Source organism: Culex quinquefasciatus, chromosome 3, assembly GCF_015732765.1.
Source record: "Culex quinquefasciatus strain JHB chromosome 3, VPISU_Cqui_1.0_pri_paternal, whole genome shotgun sequence".
Classification (NCBI taxonomy): Eukaryota; Metazoa; Arthropoda; class Insecta; order Diptera; family Culicidae; genus Culex; species Culex quinquefasciatus.
Window position 1 is genome coordinate 43,620,236 of NC_051863.1, and position 22,856 is coordinate 43,643,091.

At 44.7% G+C, this 22,856-nt stretch overlaps 1 protein-coding gene across 1 annotated transcript in view; it reads left to right on the forward strand.

Annotated features, from left to right (window-relative positions):
• The window catches only part of LOC6051095 (serine-rich adhesin for platelets), a 79,210-nt gene extending 60,124 nt beyond the window's left edge, over positions 1-19,086 (forward strand). The window contains exons 8-13 of the mRNA XM_038260761.1: positions 4,002-6,984; positions 10,347-10,391; positions 11,033-11,626; positions 12,229-17,109; positions 17,499-17,551; positions 17,901-19,086. Of these exons, the coding sequence (XP_038116689.1) occupies positions 4,002-6,984; positions 10,347-10,391; positions 11,033-11,626; positions 12,229-17,109; positions 17,499-17,551; positions 17,901-17,924 (8,580 nt within the window). The 3' untranslated portion in view covers positions 17,925-19,086. The remainder of the gene's footprint in view (positions 1-4,001; positions 6,985-10,346; positions 10,392-11,032; positions 11,627-12,228; positions 17,110-17,498; positions 17,552-17,900) is intronic.
• Positions 19,087-22,856: the final 3,770 nt, after the last annotated feature.

Consider the following 22,856-nt stretch of genomic DNA (forward strand, 5'->3'; position numbering starts at 1 on the left):
CTGAAGTCACTGTAACCAAACTTGACGAAAAGATTGTTGAAGCAAAGGCCATTTCTCCGGTGGTCGAGGCCAAGCCTGTTGAGGTTGAGAAACCAGCTTCACCAGTGTCTGAAGCCAAGCCAGAAGAGGATGAGCCAGCTGAAGAATCAGAAGAAGTTGTGACTGAAGTCACTGAAGTCACTGTAACCAAACTTGACGAAAAGATTGTTGAAGCAAAGGCCATTTCTCCGGTGGTCGAGGCCAAGCCTGTTGAGGTTGAGAAACCAGCTTCACCAGTGTCTGAAGCCAAGCCAGAAGAGGATGAGCCAGCTGAAGAATCAGAAGAAGTTGTGACTGAAGTCACCGAAGTCACTGTAACCAAACTTGACGAAAAGATTGTTGAAGCAAAGGCCATTTCTCCGGTGGTCGAGGCCAAGCCTGTTGAGGTTGAGAAACCAGCTTCACCAGTGTCTGAAGCCAAGCCAGAAGAGGATGAGCCAGCTGAAGAATCAGAAGAAGTTGTGACTGAAGTCACTGAAGTCACTGTAACCAAACTTGACGAAAAGATTGTTGAAGCAAAGGCCATTTCTCCGGTGGTCGAAGCCAAGCCTGTTGAGGTTGAGAAACCAGCTTCACCAGTGTCTGAAGCCAAGCCAGAAGAGGATAAGCCAGCTGAAGAATCAGAAGAAGTTTTGACTGAAGTCACTGAAGTCACTGTAACCAAACTTGACGAAAAGATTGTTGAAGCAAAGGCCATTTCTCCGGTGGTCGAGGCCAAGCCTGTTGAGGTTGAGAAACCAGCTTCACCAGTGTCTGAAGCCAAGCCAGAAGAGGATGAACCAGCTGAAGAATCAGAAGAAGTTGTGACTGAAGTCACTGAAGTCACTGTAACCAAAATTGACGAAAAGATTGTTGAAGCAAAGGCCATTTCTCCGGTGGTCGAGGCCAAGCCTGTTGAGGTTGAGAAACCAGCTTCACCAGTGTCTGAAGCCAAGCCAGAAGAGGATGAGCCAGCTGAAGAATCAGAAGAAGTTGTGACTGAAGTCACTGTAACCAAACATGACGAAAAGATTGTTGAAGCAAAGGCCATTTCTCCGGTGGTCGAGGCCAAGCCTGTTGAGGTTGAGGAACCAGCTTCACCAGTGTCTGAAGCCAAGCCAGAAGAGGATGAGCCAGCTGAAGAATCAGAAGAAGTTGTGACTGAAGACACTGTAACCAAAATTAACGAAAAGATTGTTAAAGCAAAGGCCATTTCTCCAGTGGTCGAGGCCAAGCCTGTTGAGGTTGAGAAACCAGCTTCACCAGTGTCTGAAGCCAAGCCAGAAGAGGATGAGCCAGCTGAAGAATCAGAAGAAGTTGTGACTGAAGTCACTGAAGTCACTGTAACCAAACTTGACGAAAAGATTGTTGAAGCAAAGGCCATTTCTCCGGTGGTCGAGGCCAAGCCTGTTGAGGTTGAGAAACCAGGTTCACCAGTGTCTGAAGCCAAGCCAGAAGAGGATGAGCCAGCTGAAGAATCAGAAGAAGTTGTGACTGAAGTCACTGAAGTCACTGTAACCAAACTTGACGAAAAGATTGTTGAAGCAAAGGCCATTTCTCCGGTGGTCGAGGCCAAGCCTGTTGAGGTTGAGAAACCAGCTTCACCAGTGTCTGAAGCCAAGCCAGAAGAGGATGAGCCAGCTGAAGAATCAGAAGAAGTTGTGACTGAAGTCACTGAAGTCACTATAACCAAACTTGACGAAAAGATTGTTGAAGCAAAGGCCATTTCTCCGGTGGTCGAGGCCAAGCCTGTTGAGGTTGAGGAACCAGCTTCACCAGTGTCTGAAGCCAAGCCAGAAGAGGATGAGCCAGCTGAAGAATCAGAAGAAGTTGTGACTGAAGACACTGTAACCAAAATTAACGAAAAGATTGTTAAAGCAAAGGCCATTTCTCCAGTGGTCGAGGCCAAGCCTGTTGAGGTTGAGAAACCAGCTTCACCAGTGTCTGAAGCCAAGCCAGAAGAGGATGAGCCAGCTGAAGAATCAGAAGAAGTTGTGACTGAAGTCACTGAAGTCACTGTAACCAAACTTGACGAAAAGATTGTTGAAGCAAAGGCCATTTCTCCGGTGGTCGAGGCCAAGCCTGTTGAGGTTGAGAAACCAGGTTCACCAGTGTCTGAAGCCAAGCCAGAAGAGGATGAGCCAGCTGAAGAATCAGAAGAAGTTGTGACTGAAGTCACTGAAGTCACTGTAACCAAACTTGACGAAAAGATTGTTGAAGCAAAGGCCATTTCTCCGGTGGTCGAGGCCAAGCCTGTTGAGGTTGAGAAACCAGCTTCACCAGTGTCTGAAGCCAAGCCAGAAGAGGATGAGCCAGCTGAAGAATCAGAAGAAGTTGTGACTGAAGTCACTGAAGTCACTATAACCAAACTTGACGAAAAGATTGTTGAAGCAAAGGCCATTTCTCCGGTGGTCGAGGCCAAGCCTGTTGAGGTTGAGAAACCAGCCTCACCAGTGTCTGAAGCCAAGCCAGAAGAGGATGAGCCAGCTGAAGAATCGGAAGAAGTTGTGACTGAAGTCACTGAAGTCACTGTAACCAAACTCGATGAAAAGATTGTTGAAGCAAAGGCCATTTCTCCGGTGGTCGAAGCCAAGCCTGTTGAGGTTGAGAAACCAGCTTCACCAGTGTCTGAAGCCAAGCCAGAAGAGGATGAGCCAGCTGAAGAATCAGAAGAAGTTGTGACTGAAGTCACTGAAGTCACTGTAACCAAACTTGACGAAAAGATTGTTGAAGCAAAGGCCATTTCTCCGGTGGTCGAGGCCAAGCCTGTTGAGGTTGAGAAACCAGGTTCACCAGTGTCTGAAGCCAAGCCAGAAGAGGATGAGCCAGCTGAAGAATCAGAAGAAGTTGTGACTGAAGTCACTGAAGTCACTGTAACCAAACTTGACGAAAAGATTGTTGAAGCAAAGGCCATTTCTCCGGTGGTCGAGGCCAAGCCTGTTGAGGTTGAGAAACCAGCTTCACCAGTGTCTGAAGCCAAGCCAGAAGAGGATGAGCCAGCTGAAGAATCAGAAGAAGTTGTGACTGAAGTCACTGAAGTCACTATAACCAAACTTGACGAAAAGATTGTTGAAGCAAAGGCCATTTCTCCGGTGGTCGAGGCCAAGCCTGTTGAGGTTGAGGAACCAGCTTCACCAGTGTCTGAAGCCAAGCCAGAAGAGGATGAGCCAGCTGAAGAATCAGAAGAAGTTGTGACTGAAGACACTGTAACCAAAATTAACGAAAAGATTGTTAAAGCAAAGGCCATTTCTCCAGTGGTCGAGGCCAAGCCTGTTGAGGTTGAGAAACCAGCTTCACCAGTGTCTGAAGCCAAGCCAGAAGAGGATGAGCCAGCTGAAGAATCAGAAGAAGTTGTGACTGAAGTCACTGAAGTCACTGTAACCAAACTTGACGAAAAGATTGTTGAAGCAAAGGCCATTTCTCCGGTGGTCGAGGCCAAGCCTGTTGAGGTTGAGAAACCAGGTTCACCAGTGTCTGAAGCCAAGCCAGAAGAGGATGAGCCAGCTGAAGAATCAGAAGAAGTTGTGACTGAAGTCACTGAAGTCACTGTAACCAAACTTGACGAAAAGATTGTTGAAGCAAAGGCCATTTCTCCGGTGGTCGAGGCCAAGCCTGTTGAGGTTGAGAAACCAGCTTCACCAGTGTCTGAAGCCAAGCCAGAAGAGGATGAGCCAGCTGAAGAATCAGAAGAAGTTGTGACTGAAGTCACTGAAGTCACTATAACCAAACTTGACGAAAAGATTGTTGAAGCAAAGGCCATTTCTCCGGTGGTCGAGGCCAAGCCTGTTGAGGTTGAGAAACCAGCCTCACCAGTGTCTGAAGCCAAGCCAGAAGAGGATGAGCCAGCTGAAGAATCGGAAGAAGTTGTGACTGAAGTCACTGAAGTCACTGTAACCAAACTCGATGAAAAGATTGTTGAAGCAAAGGCCATTTCTCCGGTGGTCGAAGCCAAGCCTGTTGAGGTTGAGAAACCAGCTTCACCAGTGTCTGAAGCCAAGCCAGAAGAGGATGAGCCAGCTGAAGAATCAGAAGAAGTTGTGACTGAAGTCACTGAAGTCACTGTAACCAAACTTGACGAAAAGATTGTTGAAGCAAAGGCCATTTCTCCGGTGGTCGAGGCCAAGCCTGTTGAGGTTGAGAAACCAGCTTCACCAGTGTCTGAAACCAAGCCAGAAGAGAATGAGCCACATCTGCAATCTGACTTTAGAGAATCTACTGAAATTGATGAATCTGAAAAGACCGACTCAAAATTGGACAAGAATTTATTAGAACATTCGGAAAAACATAGCTTGAAATTGCAACTAAGTGAAACATCGCTTGAAACCGAACAAACCTATCAAGCGGAAATTTTAAGAAAAACTAAGGTACTGGAATCTGGCCACGATTTTGAAGCATTCAAAAGTCGTGAATCAGATGCGGAACGAGCCGAAAAGCTAGAACTCTCCGCACCATCTGATCCTTCAGATATTTCGGAAGAACTCAGGAAGGACGAGCCACGATTCGAAGATACAAGGAAGAGTTCGCTTTCTGCCGTGGAGGGTTCATTATATGACGACGATTCGCCGTTACTGACCGACTTTACGACTTCATCGATCACGTATGTTAGTGAACGAATTGATTCGTCTTCGCTTGAGCTGATGGCCGGAGACAGTTTCGCAGATTTTCTTAAGGTAACGACATTGCCCAGTAAAACTGAGGATAAAAAGGTAGAAGCACACTCACCGAGTTCGTGCGTTTCTTATGCAACGACCATAAGTGAAACAATTGGATCGTATACACATGAAATGGACAGAGCAGAATATACCGGTGGATCAATTCAGCAAGATGTTCCGACCGAGTATGAACGTTCGGTTTCCATCAGCGACAATGCTGCATCAGATTTCTCAACTGAGTCAGCCACCAAGTATAATTTACCCTACGACACTGAATCGGACAGCCATGAGATCGGTACGGGTTTGGCAAAACAACGAGATGATAGAATGAAAATCGAAGATTCGCAAGAAATAAAGCAAGTGAAATCGTGTAAACTCATGTCAATTGATCCCCGCCATGAGTCTGCCTCGCCACAAAGTGATGTTACGGAATATACGGAGAGTGTATCATATGTAGAGTCAATTATTGACAGTACAAATTACGACAACGCCTTAAAGCTGAAGGAAAAACAGAAAGAATTGCAAAAGCAGGACGAAAAGGTCGATACTCAGGAAAAGTTTATGATTGATGGCGAGAAAGAGGAAACAATGAGAGTTTCTAGCATAAAATCCGTTGCCGAAAAGAAGGAACAAACTCAGGTAAAGAAAAAACCCAAAACAAAAGCCACTGTAACTAAATTAAGTCTACAAAAGCAAACGCCTATTGAAATTTCGAAGCAATCGAGCAAAACCGTTGATATCAAGTCTGGTTCCAAGAGTGTCGAATACTCGTCCAGCACAAGTCGGACAACAACGGTTACTCGCTCATACACCAGCACCAGGACGCACGGTTATATGCAATCAACATTGTCGCGGGACCAAAAGGTATTGAAGCCGCTTAATCTGACTGAATCGACGCATTCTTCACCCGTGAGATCTACCTATCGCACCACCTCGACGACGACAACAACTACGACTGCGCAGTCTGCCGTCGAGAAGAAAGCCAGATCTTCCAGAGAAACTTCCAGTAGCAGATCCGAGGCGACTGCCACAAAGCCTGTCAGCAAGTCTGAACCAGCCTCCAGTTCAAGTGCTGTGAAAAAACAAGAGCCTAAACCAGCTGTGCAAAGCACCAAATATACACGAACTTCTGCCGATCGTTCAGACCGAACAGGAGGCCGTTCGTCGTCTTCGTCCGTCACCAGCAGCACCAGTCGCTATCACCGCTCCAGGAAGTCATCCGAGCCGACCGACAAACCACAACAGGTGACGATCAAAAAGGCCGACAAGGATCAAGCTAATATTGCTACCAAAACAACCACCACTGCTTCCAAAATGACAAAAGAGCGCGCCAACAAAAGCTTGATTCCGGTCAAAGTGCAGCCAAGTGGCAAAGCATCACCGAAAAAGGAACCAGCAGTGAAGATGACCGTAGATAAATCCCCAGCAAAAACCCCGAGAAAACCATTAGATGGTAGAACTAAAGAAACTGTGATAGTAAAGACCACTAGTGCCAGGTCTTCTGATGTATCCACCGATGTGCAAAAGATTACGTCCACGTCCAGCAAGATCGGGTTCGTCAAAACCGCACCACGGTTGACGAAAACAGTACACACGTCCGGTGATTCGAAGCGCGATGATACGTACCGGTGCAAATCTGCCATGCACTATTCGTACAAAGATGCCGTTGCGTTCGACCACGCAGAGATTCCGTCTTCGTTGCCGTCTAGTCCGAGCCGTCTCAATAAGAGTTCCTCCAACAGTACAAATGTTCTGACTAGTGAAGTATTTACACGCACAATCGACTCGTCCAAATCTATCGAAGTGATTTACCGTCAACCGTCGACCTCGAACGAACTGATACGTAAGATCAACGAGTACCGCTACAATGACATTGACCTGACCACTGACTCTAGCCTGTCGGACTCGATCGCGCTGCCGTCTTCGTCGTCCGAGCACGAGGGTGAAGGGCTGGGCAACAAACGCAAACGCTCCGGAAGTCCAGCATCGCCCAAGGCTGCTCACACTACGACTTCGTCTGCGTCCTCGTCTACGACGACCACGACCCGCAAGCAGGCCCAAATCATGCAATCAAGCGAGCAAAGATATCGCAAGTCGGACATTTGGATGCGGTCCGCCGGGCCAACGTCGTCGGAAGTGATGCCCGACGCCGACGATGAGATCTATCAGGCGTTGCACGCCGCCGATCGACGCACGGTTGCATCCCTCGACGCGATCGTGATGGAGAGTCGCATCTCGCCGATACTCGATTTCCGTGCATCGACACCGCCCCGTCTGAAGTATAAGTTTGATTACGATAGTTCCCTGTTTACAGGTAAATTTTTCCAACTCCCTGCTCGCAAAATCTCTAAGCAAATGAACAAATCTACCAAACACACTCAAATTTAAATGACATAATACTATTATAGAGACATTTCCCATTCGTGGCTCTCGAATGCATATTCTCGCTCATATGCATCCTCTGCCCGCCGTATTTCTACCGCCTTCTTTTGGTTTTCAATAATTTTGGAGCAGCAAATGACCAAAGTGCTTGTATCTTTTTTCCAAATTTTGCATTTTGCCTCGCAGTTTGTGTGCTACATCGTTAGTGGTCCTGCCTATAGCAGTATTATGTCCGTCATATTGGCCTTCAGGTGAAATGCGTTATCTGATTATTAGTACTGAACAACTCCAACAGCCATGCCCGGTCAACTCTGTTGGATTGAAACTAGAATGAAGTGGTAATGCGCAGAACAAACACGACACGTCGAATTAAACTCGGTGCGGGAGCAAAGTCTAGTAGTCAGATAAACCCACTATCCTCCTTATGTTAGCAAACAACAAATATACCTTATACCGAACAACTCATATACTCGATGTGTTTACTCTCAGACATACTCATATGTTTCCGATAAATGCCTAATTTGCCTTGCAATGCCATTGTTTCTTCACGCATTCTTTGTTCTGTATTATTTGTTTTGCATATTTTTTTTTCACTTTTACTCTCAATACGTTGCTTTTCGGTTGAAACAGGTTAGAAGCGTTTGTTTGAACAAGGCAAAACTCGAACAAACAAACAGCTCTCCGCAATGTCGGACATACCGGTCATTTCCATCACCAAAGAGTTCTCCGACGAAGAACTAGACGATGTGGCAAAGCTCAACATCAACGAAGCGCTCACCGACACGGAGGACCTGATCATGGAGCAGGACTCGGTGCGTTATCGGAAAAGTCCAACCAAATGTGGAAACGCCTTGGTGGATGCTATCATACCAACGACGAACGGATCCGTCACCGACGTCGAAGATTGTACGGACTCGGATGAAGATGAGGGCGAAGTCAAGTCCGCTCGAGAAGCGGAAATCACGCTGGAGAACTTTCTAGACCAAGGGTACGTGGACGAGACTACCAATTCCGGCAACAAAGGTGCCAAACCGAAAAGGCTGACGCATTGCTCGTCAAAGGCAACGGAATCCAACAGCAACACGCTTGGAATCGTACAAGACACTAGCGCTGCGCTAACCGACTGCGAAGATCTATCGGACGACGATGATTCGCTCGGTCATGTATCGATACCGGACTGTCCGGAGGACATTTTGACGAGAGCGAATGACAACGATGCGGTTGCCATCCACAATGTGGTGAAGCGAAGACAGGACAAGCATTTCCACAAGCAGGAAGCCGCTGCCGAAGCTAGCTCGTCGGAATCGGAGGAAGACAGTAAGGTACGGCAAAGAAAGTGTCACCGAAAGGCGGAAGATCGCCCTAAGAGTGAGTACGAGAATCTGATGATGTCCGACGACGAGATGGCTGGAGCCTGCGCGAAGCCCTCGAATCGACGTTCAGCGCTGTTCGAAGCCGAGGAACTGGTCATGGAGGGTAGCGATATAGAGGAGGACAAGTCACATGCATTTCCGGAAATAAACATAACGTTCGTATCGGATGACAAGGAAGTTCCCGTTGAAAAATTGAACAGAAAGCGACCGGCATCACTGGCGGTGCAAACGCCAAACGCTGATGAAGCGGTCACCGATGTGGAGAATTTGAACTCTTCGGACAGCGAAGAAGAGGCCGGAACCACGCCGAAGCGGCTGATGCCGCGGGCAGTGGTAAAAGGCGGCAAAGTCGGTGGCGGAACTACCGACGTTGAAGACTTTAACGATAGTGACGATAACGAGGACAACGAGCAGAAGAATGAAGTATCGTCCGAGTTTCTACCTTCACCGGTTCGTGAGATTGCCATTGTCAAGCACGACGAGTGCGGCGAACAGAGGCAGAACGTGATGCCGTTGAATCAGGGCATGTTGTCGGTTCGTACACCGGATATCGAGCAGGCGCTCACCGACGTTGAGGATATGTCCGACACTGAAGAAGTGGGTGAGATGTACGACAGCTCCAAGTACACCATCGAGTCCCTTCCGGACATGGAAGGTGATAACGTGTATTCCAGCGACAATACACGCACCAACAGTGGTCCAACACTGGAGGTTACGAGTCCGGCACGGGACCCGGTCACCGATACCGAGGATCTGTTTTTTGAGCAGAGCGCTTCCACCGGCGGCAGTGGAAGTGAGCTGAGACGTCGCCGCAAAACCAAGCAGTGCCATTCGCACAGCACCCCCGCTGGCTACCAGCAATCGAAAGGAAAGAAGCACCTGGAGATGAAGTGCGACACGGCGGCTGCAACCACAGACGTCGAGGACATGTATCTCAGCGATGATACGGCCAAGAAGTGCGGGTTCGAGCGAGCCAAGCAACGCAGAGCCACGATACAGTTTAGTGGCCTGATGGCCACAGCCAACGATGGCGGTGACGGGAAAACCGACGTGGAGTTTCTGTCCGGGGATGAGCTGGTTTGCGAGCGGTCACAGTCTCCCCAGCTTGGCCACTGTGACGGTGGGTACTCATCGATTGTCAAGACAAAAGAACGGAACGGTCCTTTTAGTCCCAGTGAGACCAACGACGTCCGCCCCGTCCCAATGATACGCAAGATTTCCCCAAGTCCCGATGCGCCACATAACTGCAACACCGACGTCGAGGACATCCAGATGGGATCGGACGGGGAGGAGCTAGCCGTAACGTACTCCCGGGCTCAGACGGCCACTCCGTTCGAGCTGACGCGCGCGCTGAAGGAGAGCGGAAGCTGCGAGATTTACGAGACCAGTCCACGCGCCAAAAGCGAACTGCTGGACATCAAGGGCATGGCGGACGGGAACCAGCCGGAGATCCACACCGACGTGGAGTCCCTGGATGACGTTGAGCAATGAGTTTGTTTGTTACGGGGGTTTTTGATCACTGCAGCACGGTATGGTATGGAATTATTTATGTTATGTATACTTTAAGTTACGCCAAGCAGTGTTGATTTGAATTGAGTTTTATCTACTACGTTGGTATGCGTGACTTTACGATCTTTTGTTTTGTTCACTTAAGCTTGATGTTTGATATTGCTACTGTTACTGCGGTTTACGTTGTTATACTTATTTTTGGGCTACATAATTAAACATAAACAGTACGTTATCCACCAATTAACCACCTTTTACATAACCTTTATTAGTCGTTTGTAAGCTAAATATATAAATATATACTTATAAGCCAGACCTACAGAAAATACTCGCAGAGAATCTTTCCGACCAAGACATCTTTCCAAAGACATACATTTTTATCGTTGTGCTTTTGTTCCTCTAATTTGTATTACAGATGACAAACATGAAGAAGATTTACACGCGTCAACAAGCTACGAAGGTTAGTATGACGGTTTCGTCTCGTTAGTAGTCTGTTCAGTCTCGCTCTCCATTTGGTCGATTCCAGTTCGTTTTTTGATGTTTTCACCATTTTTACTCCCACAAATCTCGTCCCACACCACACAATTGACACACACAGTGCACACCACACCACCACGAAATCGCTCCTCGAAACCCCCACGCCTCGTCACGAACTCTCATTCGAGATTCCATTTTCAGCTATTGAGTGCAAGTTTGAGTTTGAACTGATTCTGGTTGCGAAGTAATGTCTTTCTCCACAGGTCGGGTATGAATGCGCACCACCACCTCATGTTTGTAGGTGCCTTTGCCTCTTAAATTTTGATCTCATTCTGAGTCTACAAGTCTCAAGAGTCTAGAAATGCTAATTGTCTCCTTCAAATCTGGCTGAAGAAAAAAGCGAAATTATACAGTGCGGCGCAAATAGCTCATTACAATCATCAGAAAATTCTCATTTCGAAACCATTCCGGGCGGCCGAAAAAAGGGGGCCTAGAAGGTTAGAGCTCATCCGATCACCAATCCATCTATCCCTGCATAGCCTGAGCCATAGGTTCGCGGAAGTCGCACTTCCGAGCAACAGCGAATGATAACGATTTTTTCCGTAATCCCTTTTCTCATTACAGGCGAAGAATATCTAAATTTAGTACAGTCGGAAGCTAGTAACTTAGTTGATAGTATACTGGAGCAAAGTGTGTCGATCGTCAGCCATTCCCAGGCTCAGGGCAATGGCATCGGCGTCGACGCACAAGCCCAGTCCGAAAGTGAACAGTACGCGATCCGTAGCGATATACTGTCCTCTAACGAGGCCGACCAGGTCGTAAAGTCGCCCACCATTGAGTCTATGTCCGGCAAGTCGTTCGACGATAACATTAGCAATCCCGACTACGACAGTAGCGAGGCTAACCAGCAGATGGCCGCAGCTACCGTGGGCATTACCAAAACCGCTGAGGTAGTGGAACTATGTCTGCCCGTTGGCGGTGACGTAATGCAGCAGGAACGCCGCGACAAAAAGATCGAGCGACGCTTCGCGCGTTTGTCGTCGGAAATCGAGCCGGAAGAGTTGTCGGACAAGAACCGCGAATACGACGAGGCCATTGCCCAGATCAAAGATGAAGTTTCGGGCCTGCAGAGCGAATTTTCCAAAATGAGCTGGGATGAGAGCATGTCCGCTACCACCGGTGATTTCGGTTCCAGCACGCCCGATCACGACCTGCAAGGTAGAACAACCACTACGCTCCTCAAACCAAGCAAACCTACCCTCTAGGCGTTGCAACTACAACCCTTAGAACTAACGCCAACTAACCCGCAAAGCGAACTAACAGCAAACAACCGTCTGGTTTCGTTTTCTCAAAACAAAAAAAAAGCATGCCACAGTCTCTCTGTTTCTATCGGTTTTGTTACATTTTGTTGTTGTTTTGCCCCACAATATTTGCATAGAATGCGACTAAAACAGAAGCATTGGAGCTCCATTTTCGAAAACATCACCGAATTGGCAGTCGTAATATGAGCAAGATGTATACATTTCGCTTTTTTCTACTCGAAGCCCAACTAAAAAAAACAATTGCACATAGTTCCCACTCTAACCAATTAACAAACTAACTAAACTGGCTTTAAAAAAAACCGACTCTTACCCTACCCTCAACCAGAATCAGAACTCATCAATTTTGTTTCCTTTTGGTTAGCTTAAGTTCCATTCGACCACCCCTAAAAAAAGAAAACTACTACAACCAAAAACCACTCTGTTACTACCAAAGTAATTTCTAAGTTTCTTTCGTCCGAAACCTTAACACGCTTTTTTTCACCGCTTTTATTCTTATAGAAACAGATATGCAACCACAATCAGAAATAACCATTCCAAAGCCAACGCCGCGATCGCAATCTAATCTGGCCGCTGAAGTTGCCACTGATGCATCCGCTGCAACTGCTAGTAGCAGCGTCACTACTACTACTGCCACGTCAACCACTACTGCTAGCTCTTCTGCTGCTGCTGTTGCCCCCTCACTAACCACATCCGACGCGATCGCCACGGTCAAAACCACGGAAGAACCCGCCTCCGGCGAACTGAGCGAGCTGTCCAGCAGTCAGGAGCCACTTCCGGTGCCGAAACCCCGCACCAGCATCTCGTCCCGCACGGACACCCAGACGCGGTCCAGCATCATCGAGTCGTTCGACCAGCCGGAAGACTCGATCGAGCAGTATCCGGAACCTAGCAGCACCAACCAACGGCAGGAATCGATCACGTCCGAAGACCTGTCCGCGGCTGGTGGCGGCCCCCAGCGCAGCTCGATTGATTTTGAAACCAGCGATGAAGAACAACCCGCGACCAAGTTTTACATTGGTGAACGCAGCAGCGATGTCATTACGCGAACGTCCCTCGACAAACGCTCGGACTTTGCGTTCGACAACGTTGGCTACGAATGCTCGCAGGATTCGGGCGCGGAAGAACCTTCGGACAACTTTAAGGCGTTCCGCGAAAAGGTGCTGCAAGAGGACGGGTTCACGCTCAAGTCGCTGCAGGAGGTCGAAAGCGGAACGGCACTCGACGCAGAGGTACGAGCCGAGGTGATCGAAGTCATTGAGGGGGTCGCCGAAAAGCCGTTCGAACATGATTTCGAAAAACCGAAAGAATCTGCTCGCCAGCCGGTTGTTCACTCTCCTATCGAGCCACAGCAGGCAACGCTGGTCGAAGGTGCAGTACCCGCTAAACTGGATCGTTTCGAGTCCGCAGAAGAAGTTAAAGAGCAAACAACAAAACGCACCATCGACGAGCTGGTGATCGAGAAAACGTTGGAAGAAATCAAGGAATCGCTCGACGCCGTGCAGGAAGAGTTGATCGAATCGGTCATCGATGGACAGCTTATCAAGCAATCCCCGTCGGAGTTTGAGTTCAAGGTGTTGCCATCCAGCAAACACGCACAAGATCCCATCTACGAAGCACACCAGGAAGAAGTAGTACAGCAAGCGGTAACAACCACAACCCTCACGGAAACCAAGGCACCCTCTGTTGAAGAGCAAAAGGCCTCCGATACCGATTCGAAGGAAACATCGTACGAGTCGGCAAAGCAGGAAGAACCCGCTGCCTCCGACAGCTCGGTAGCCAAACTGGAAATATCACCCCGGCCGCACCGAGCTTCGCATCAGCCCAAGGGAAGCCGCTGGTCTGCCACCGATATCGACAGCTCCGGCGAAAGCCACTACCAGAGCTTCGAGCATACCGACAGTAGCCGGCCGCTGTCCACCGACGTGGACAACCTGATGCAGTACGGCTCATCCGAGTACGAGACCGCGCAGGATCATTCCTTTATCCCGGCATCTACCGAGTTTCACAGTGCAGTCAGCACACTGAACTCGTACAACGCTGAAAGCTCGCACGACAGCATGAAAAGTTTCGACTCGGAAAGTTCCGGCCACTTGGCGAGCAACGAGTCGGAGGCAACCGAAACGTTGGTCCCGTCCACGATGGACATTGATTTCGACTCGTCGGATGCAGCAGCGCTGATTCATGACGATTCCGAGGATGATTTGCGCGAGAAGCTGCTACTTGACGACAAGGAAGAGCTATCGTCCGTGTCCAGCGCCATTCCGGTGGCGATGAAACGTTCGCAAGAGATGATCTTTACAGCTGATTTCAAGGAAGACATGCTCGAGGATACACCGGATGTCTTCCAGCTGCAGGACGAGGTCGAACTGGTAGCACTGGAGCAAGCCGAGAAGCTTAGCTCAAGCATTGGAAACGCGCTGGATTTGGTTGAAGCGATGAAGGCTTCCAGCTTGGAGGACGTCAAGACCGAATGCATCGATGATTCGAGGCTGGGCACAAGCATGGAAGACGGAAGCATTCTTTCCATCAGCTTATCGAGTGCATCGAATCTGGAAACCATCATGGAAAACCTGCCCGACAAGCTGGACAGCCTGCCTACGCACGTTGAAATAGGACTGGATGCAATTACGCCGGTCGCTGGAAGCTCGAAGGACATTCTCGGAGACATTACACTAACGTCGACAGTTGTCAGGGAAGGTGATGTGAACTTTTTAAACACGCAAGCTACAACCGAAATTACCGCCGCTGTGAGCGAAATCAAGGAGGTGACGGAAGAGTCAACCAAAAAACGAGGCCACAAACGCTCGGAAAGTACGGCCATTACCGGGAAACTACTCGAGGAAATTGCAGCCGAAGCGCGTGACTCGCTAGACTCGCAGGAGGAATTTGCTTCGCAGGAAGCATCCAAGCCGTCGAGTTTGGAACGCGACGAGGTTCGCGAAGAGTCATCCGACTCGGATTACGATCGCTACGAGTCCGAGTACTCGCGTTCGTTCCGAGCTCCGCTGATTCAGTCGCAGAAGAAGAAGAAGGACATCAAAACCGAAGGGTTCGAGATTGAGATCGAGCACGACAGACGCAACTCGTTCTCGCCGTCGAGCTCGGTCATCGAGACCATCGTCGAGGATGTCCACGCCGAAATTGAACAGGGCGATGAGGCGCAGCAGATTATGGAAATCAAGAAGGAACAGTTGCAGGAATACCAGCAGAGTTCTGCGCAGAGTATCCCGGACATTCAGGTGACCGAAGATGTGCAACAGGGCGAGGTCACGGTCGTCAAGAAAGAAGTGGCTTCGAGCTCGAAAACGGTTACGGTCACGGAGCAGAGCGATCCGAAAATTCAGTTTGCCAAACAGGAAGAGTTTAAGATCAGCGAAGAGCAATACCAGGAGATGATCGAGCAGCGGTACAAGTCAAAGATGGCTGACATAACGACAAAGTACGATTATGAAGCGGACGATAAGGATGATTCGGCGGGTTCGGATTCGTTCGAGATGCTGGAGCAGCCGGACATTTCCGATGAGTTTGTAATTGTCGAGGAGGTGGCACGCGAAGCGCATGAGTGCGATACGGAAGGTAAGAGCGTCTCGATCAAGCCTATCAAGAAGGAGAAGAAACACGACGAGGAGGTGGAGAAGATACTGGTCAAGTCGGCTCCGGCACATACCAATGCGGGATCGATGTACGCGAATATGCGCGAAGATATGATGTATCAGTTCGAGGAGAGTCCACCAACCGGCAGTGAGGAGGTTGATCCTTCAGGGGTGACGATGGATCTCTTGAACAACGGATATCCACTGGAGGAAAGCAAACGGTGGGTCGAGATGCAGCTGGCTGAAACGCAAAACTTCCGCTATCCGTACGAGGACAGGCTGGAAGATATTAAGGAAGAGGACACTGATTTTGAGGTTGGCAGTAGCCGGATCGGCAGTATTAAGGATTCGTTCTCGAGCACACCGGATTACGATTTGTTGGCGAAGAGATTGGCATCCAGGGAGCACGATGACATCTCGATGAGCAGTCTGCAGGAGTTTGAAAGTTTGGAACAGGTGATCTCGTTGGAGAACCGTAAGATGCAGCAGGGTTCGCAGGATTCACTGAGCAATGGAAGTTTCACGAAACGGTTCTTGGCACGTAGCCACGGTGATGATATTAGCTTGTCTAGTTTGAAGGAATTTGAGGGACTGGAGACTGCATGTATCGAAGCACATTTAATTGAGATCAAGGCAAAGGAAGAAGCTGCACTGCTGTTGTCGCGATCGGACGAATCAAACAAATCTGATAGGTCGAACGGTGCAAAACGGAGTCCACCCACGAATGGAGCGGTCGTGAAGGCAACTACAACGACAACAACCATCACGTCGGGACCGGAGACGAGCACACGGGTTGAGACGAGAACCGTTTCCACTGAGGTAGGCAAAGATACGTCATCTACAACGACCACCGCTACAACGACCGTAACGACAATCTCGCAGGAGAGTCAAGTCAAGCATGCGTTTGATGAGGAGGATACCTCACATTTACTGACCGTGTCCACGGATAGTTTGCAAAAGCTCACCCAGGATAAGGAAACACTCCCGTCGGCCCATTCCAGCAGCGACAGCTTGGAGATCAACAACAAGAACAATGTTGACGCCATGACCAGCAGCATCGACTCGATAGAGTTTTCCAGGGCCGGAGTCATCACGACGCGCTCGTCACGGTCGGATTCGATCGAGCAGATGGCACTGCAGCAGCCCCAGCGTAGCGACAGTACGGACTCGATCGAGTTCCAGCATGCAGTGATGTCGAGAACTAGCGAAACCAAGCGTGACTCGCTGGACTCGTTGCCGTACAGTTCCGAAGCGAAGAGTGGATTCAGCAGTCCAACGAAGCCGGTAAGTGGCCAACGAGTTGTGACGGAAAGCGTCGCCGTTGCAGGAACAAGCTCGAGCTATCAGTACACCGCGTCGATGCAATCCGGCATGACGAAGGATATCTCCGTGGATTCGCTCACCGGACAGGACGCCTTCCTGACCAGCACCGAGAGCTTGGAGACCAGCTCGACAGCTACGAACGCGACCTATCAGAACGAAACGGACTCGCAGATGTCGTCGAGCGTAACCAGCTGCGGATCGATCACGATGGTCGACACGCTGGACAACATTGGAGATTTGGACAACTTTGGGCTGCAGGAAAGCGTAACGTTCATGAGCAGCAGCAGTACGGTGGCAAGCAGCTCTCAGCAACAGCAGCAGCAGCAGTATCAACAACAACAACAGACGACCCAAATACTACGCAGTACTTCATCCACTACGTCTACGACTTCGACCACGGCCAGCGCCAGAGGAGAGTTTCCGATTTCGGAAATCGAACTGTTAAGTAGACAAATGTATCCAGGTTAGACTTCCACCAACTTAATACTTAACCGCTCAAACTATATATCTATATAATATACATATAAATATCAGATACAAACCCTTTTTCTTTTGGTTCGCCTGTTAGGGATAGTTTGTACCCAATGTAACATTTTTTGAGTATCTCAGCATTCTTACTGCAATTTTACGAGTCGAAATGGAGCTCACCAGAAACATCTTTTTGGTTTGCGTAATCCGTTTTAGTTTGATTTAATTTCGACACAAGCTTTACGAAAAAGTCATGCATGCCATTAAGTGAGTGCTAGCGATTTGTTTTACTTTAGTTATTAAACACTGTTGTTTCCTTACAAGAAAAAAAAACTCGAATCACTGCAAATGGTGCACTCACGCTGAACATTTCCTTCCTTGCAGGGGACTTGACACACGACGACACGAAGGTGTCGCCCAAGGAAAAGCTTCAAAGCGTGAGTATTTTTTTTAAAAATATCGAAAAACGTGTTTTAATTAGAATTCTGACAATGAATGTAATATTTACACAACAAGTTTACAATAAAAAAAAGAGAAGATTCGAATCGAGGCTCTTTGGATGAAAGTTTATCTCTTTACCGCTGAGTCGCAAATGTTTGACGGAGCAGAGAAGTCCAACGCAAATATGCTCTCATTTCTTCTCTTCTGTCTCACTTTGAGTGACAGAAATACTCCCAATCAGTGTTGTCGTTCTGTAGTCACATTCAACGTTAGAAGTCTTTCGTTTGGGCGTAGCTAATAGTCAGAAGCACGTCAACTTTAATTATATTTTATTCCTTCCAACAGAAAACGACTGAAAAGGAGGACTAAATGACGAACTTCACTTCGATAGAGCGTGCGCACGTGGAGATTGTCGACTTTTGATTTCCAATCGCTGTGCAGCAAATAAGCAGACAACCTATTTCCAGCTATTTAAACATAATTTACCCATAAACTTAAAAATAAAATAAAATCAACAGAGGCGGCAACAGCACTATTAAATCTACTGAATTATTACAATACAAAAACTAAAAAAACACTGCGAAATAACAAAACAGAAAACAAGTTGTAAAGCTTAGCTCAATTTTTCGTTTTTATCTACTAATGAATAACTGGAAAAGTGACCCAACCAAAAAAGAAAAAAAAGAACTGTGGAGAATCCACTGCAGAATTAAATCTTATCTCGTATCTTAAACCAGAAGCTAGAGAACAAACAAACAAAAAAAAGAGATAATCGTAACTTATCAAAAAAAAGAAGAGGAAGAATCAGGCGAATGACACGAACGGTCGAACCAGACACTAAAATCGTAAAATCGAAAACAATCGGAACGGAGTTTTATCTGCCGCTAGTCACGCGACGAAGGGACGAACTGGTCTAGCTTTGCCAGAAGAAGAAACAAACAAAAAATGATGATATTTAAGAAACTATTGACTAATGAAAAACCAATGTACTCTATTCACTCATTTTATCCCTGTAATCTCTCGCTTTTTTGACCCAGTCAACGTAACCTTCAAGTTAGAAACTAAAAGAGAAACAAAAAAAAAACGATATCATTGGAACACCTTGGTTAGCTTCGCATTTGGTTTGCAAAATAAAAATTTTATAAAACAACCAAATGAAAACAAAAAATGAAAATATTTTATGTAACACAATTGAACGTTAAGCAAGTATAGCTAACACATCGTACGCAAAGAAACTCTAACAGAAAGAAAAAAAAAAAACAAACAAACAAAAACTGCTACTGTGGCTGAAAGTGAAATTGTTAACTTTTATATGTTGATGATGAGAATAAAAAAAAAGGTAACCGAAAAACAAAACAGGCAATGTTGTGAAAAGGAAAGAAGGGGAAAAACGGCAACCTCTAGCAAACCAAGTATTTTACATGATATTTAAGGTAACAAACAAAGCATTGCAAAGTAAAACCAAACCATTATACTGATTCGATGTAAAATTTGCGAAACTATCAAATAAACGCTTAATAAAAAATTAAAATAACTGTTTTCTTTTAGTTAACGTTGTGAAATGATGAAATTGAAGAGGGTCTTTCTGGTTTATATTGTTAATTTGTTAGGTGGGGGATTCGGAGGGTATCCAATTTCTTACGTAAAAGTTCAACGACTTTTAATTGGTCATGTTCATTCAAGTTTATAGAAGCTTTTACAAAGGCGACTCAATAATTTTACAAGTCACTATTTATTGTCACTAACAACAAAATTTAGTATCTTTTTTAAGTTTTAATAAAAAATAGGGTTAGACCATTAAAAAACATTCAGATCTTTTGCCAGGTTTTCCGTGGCTTGTTAGAATATCGAAAAAAATATCTTTTTTATGTTTGAATTCAAAAAATACTGTTGGGCAATACAAAATCTTAATCCTTAAAGTATGCTAAAGAATACTTTCAAACAGATATTTTGGTTTCGTTTTTAATAGAGGTGGGCAAAAAAAGAGCGAACCGCTCAAAGAGCCGGTTCACTGAAAAGAGCAAACGAACCGTGGCTCACAAAAAAAGAACCGCGGTTCTTTTTTAAACTCCGATCTTTTGAAAGAATCGTTTCAATATGGCATGATTTTTGTTATAAATATTATTTATTTAATTTCCAAAAAATGTAGTATTAAATTTATTTTTGATAATTGAAAATGCAATTTAAAAAATTTCAATGCTTATAAAAATTTATACCAAAAGTAAATGATCTTCTAAATAAACTTTTCATTGTAAAACTGAGTGTACATTAAAGTCATACCGGAATACAAATTTGAGCACTTCAAATAGCATAATTTGTCAAATATTAACTAAAATCTACTGAATATTTGAGAGATTTTAGAAAAAAAAAATCATTTTTTGCGATTAAACTTTAACGTTCATAGACTTTATCTATTAAATCAGAATATAGAGAAGAGTTCACAGAATATTTTCTCCAAATAAAATATCAGCATTAGTTCAATTCTTGCAGAAATAAACGCAATTTTTCTTAGATTCAAGTTTGCCATTCAATTACTCGAATCTTCAGTTTTGAGTAGAAATCTTGACAAAGAGACCACCAAGATCTATGGTTTTCAAGGACATCTTCTCGTTTTAAGTTTTTTTTTCTTATAAAATATGGCCGATACAAATATATTTCAAAGCTTATGTCACCCCTTCCCTTCAAAATCGGTCCGAAAATCAGGGGGCAAAACAATTTTTTTTTTTTTTTCAAAAAACATTCAAATTTCAACGGAAATAGAAGTCTTATCAACTGAAAACAAAAGTTTATTTTTCGGCTTAAAAAAATCATCATACTTCGATATTTTGAAAACTAATGAATGCAATACAATTGGGGATGTGTCATTTTGTCCGACTTTGGTCAGAGTTGAGGGACATAAACTTCAAAAAATATTTAGTAGGCCTAATTTATAGAAGTCCAATACGAAATAACTTACAAAATCACTCGATTCTTGAAATAAAAACCCTTTCCATCCTAATTTTGAAAAAGAGCGAAAGAGCCGTTCAAAAGAGCGGTTCTTTTTTAAGAGCGAACGAAAATGAGCGACTCCTAAAAAAGAGCGGTTTTGCCCACCTCTAGTTTTTAATAAAAAAGAGTGATTAGAGTAGAATTTCCAAAAAAAAAAAAGTGGAATTGTATGAAACATTGTCCATTGATTCCTTATACCAACCCAGCCGTTGTGAACCTTTACTTCATACAAGTCTTCATACAAATTTGGAATCTTTTCATAGAAAAGTGCCATGAAAACATTGAAAAATCGATTTTGACAAACTTTATCCCCTTAGTTTGTTTTTCTTTTTTAATATGTTTTAGTAGACAAAAAGTACCAACTTTTGCGCTATAGGGTATGACGAACGTTTTGTTGTGACCGATACAAATTTTATTTAAAGTTTTGTAAAATTTTGATAAGGTGCTCCGTTTTCTAATTAAAGCCACTTGAAGGATAAATTTATCAGCATAACTGACATTAATTTTTTTAAATAGAATTTTTTGAAATTCGATTTTTTGTAGAAGCCATTTTGCATCATTAGTTTGTCCATTTAATTTTCCATACAAATTTGGCAACTGCCCAAATAAACATGATGTATGAAAATTCAATAATCTGTATCTTTTGAAGGAATTTTTTGATCGATTTGATGTGTTCGGCATAGTTGTAGGTATGGATAAGAACTACACTGAAAAAAAAGATAAATGGTAAATTTTTTATGGTGATTTTTAATTTCACTTTTTGTTACTAAAACTTGATTTGTAAAAAACCACAATTTTTTTTTATTTTCTGATATGTTTTAGGGGACATCAAATGCAAGCTTTTCCGAAATTTCCAGAACGGCCAAAAAATCTTTGACCAAAAATGATTTTTTAAATAAATACTGATTTTTTGAATACATCGAAATATTGGTCGCAAAAATGTTTCAACTTCAATCAAAAAGTACTTTAGTGAAATTTTGATAAAGTGCACCGTTTTCAAATTAGAGCCATTTTTAGGTTACCTTTTTTGAAAATAGTCGCAGTTATTAATTTTTTTAAATTAGTGCCCATATTTGCCCACTCGTAAAAACAATATTTTTGAATTGCTGAGAAAATTCTCTATATTTTTCTTTTTAGAACTTTGTTGATACGACTCTTAGTTAGATCGGTAAATTTGACGAATGTTTCATATTTTAACATTGAAAATCGGACCACTATTTGCTGAGATATCGACATTAGAAAATGGTGGGTTAGTTGGGTGAGACTTAGAAAACATAAATTTTCCTGTTTTTAAACCTTTGAATGGCAATATCTCAGCAACTTGTCTAATATTCGAAAAGCTGAGAAATTTTCTAAAATTTGGGTATTTGGACATAGTTAATTCGACCCTAGGTTGATGAGATATGGACTTCCAGGATTGAAAATAATCAAAAATTCAATTTTCTGATTTCTACCCAATTGACCTTAATCCAGCGATGATGTCTTGGAAACCAATGTTCAGATTTTCAATGTTAAAAGAGAAACTTGTGTGAAATTTTCTTAACTCCTCAAAAGCTCTTTTTTTCCAAATGATGTTCATCATAGTCATTGTGTATTCAGCAATTCCCCACGAAAACAGCATGATTCGAAAAAAAAGTTTTCCGATCGAGCTCAAAATTTTTCTGGGGGCTGAAATAATTAGACCCGTATTTTTTGTTTGGTCATTAGGGTGACCTACGCCGTGTTAGGGTGGTTCGAAAAATGACAATTTTCGTCGATTTTCGCAAAAACCACTTTTTTTCAAAAAATCATATCTCCGCGCCATTTTATCCGATTTTAGCTGTCCTAGACGCAAAAGAAAGGTGATTAGTTTGGCTATTTGAGAAAAACAGTAAGAAGTTTCAAAAATCTAGCTTAACATTTGAAAAGGTTGAATGAAAACATAAAATGATGTTTTGAAGGTCTCGGGACCAAAGAGCTTATGTCTGAAAATCTTTTTATCGGATTCCTCGGAAACATAATATATCAAAAAATGGTGAAGTTATGTTTTCGATACTCTGAGATACGATTTTTTGAAAATAAAAACTGGGTTTTTCGACGCGCCACGCGCAAAAATTTGAAAATGACGAAAACGGGAAAAAATCGACATTTTTCACTAAAACTGCGATATCTTTCAAATTTCAGCGATGACCAATACATGTTAGGGTACCAAAATTTTTGTAATTAAATGATGCAACTTTCTTAATTCTAAATTCTACTCAATTGACCTTAAATTTTCAACCGATGGAAACCATTGCGATAAAATTTTCAAGGTTAAAAAGTGAAGCTTTTGCG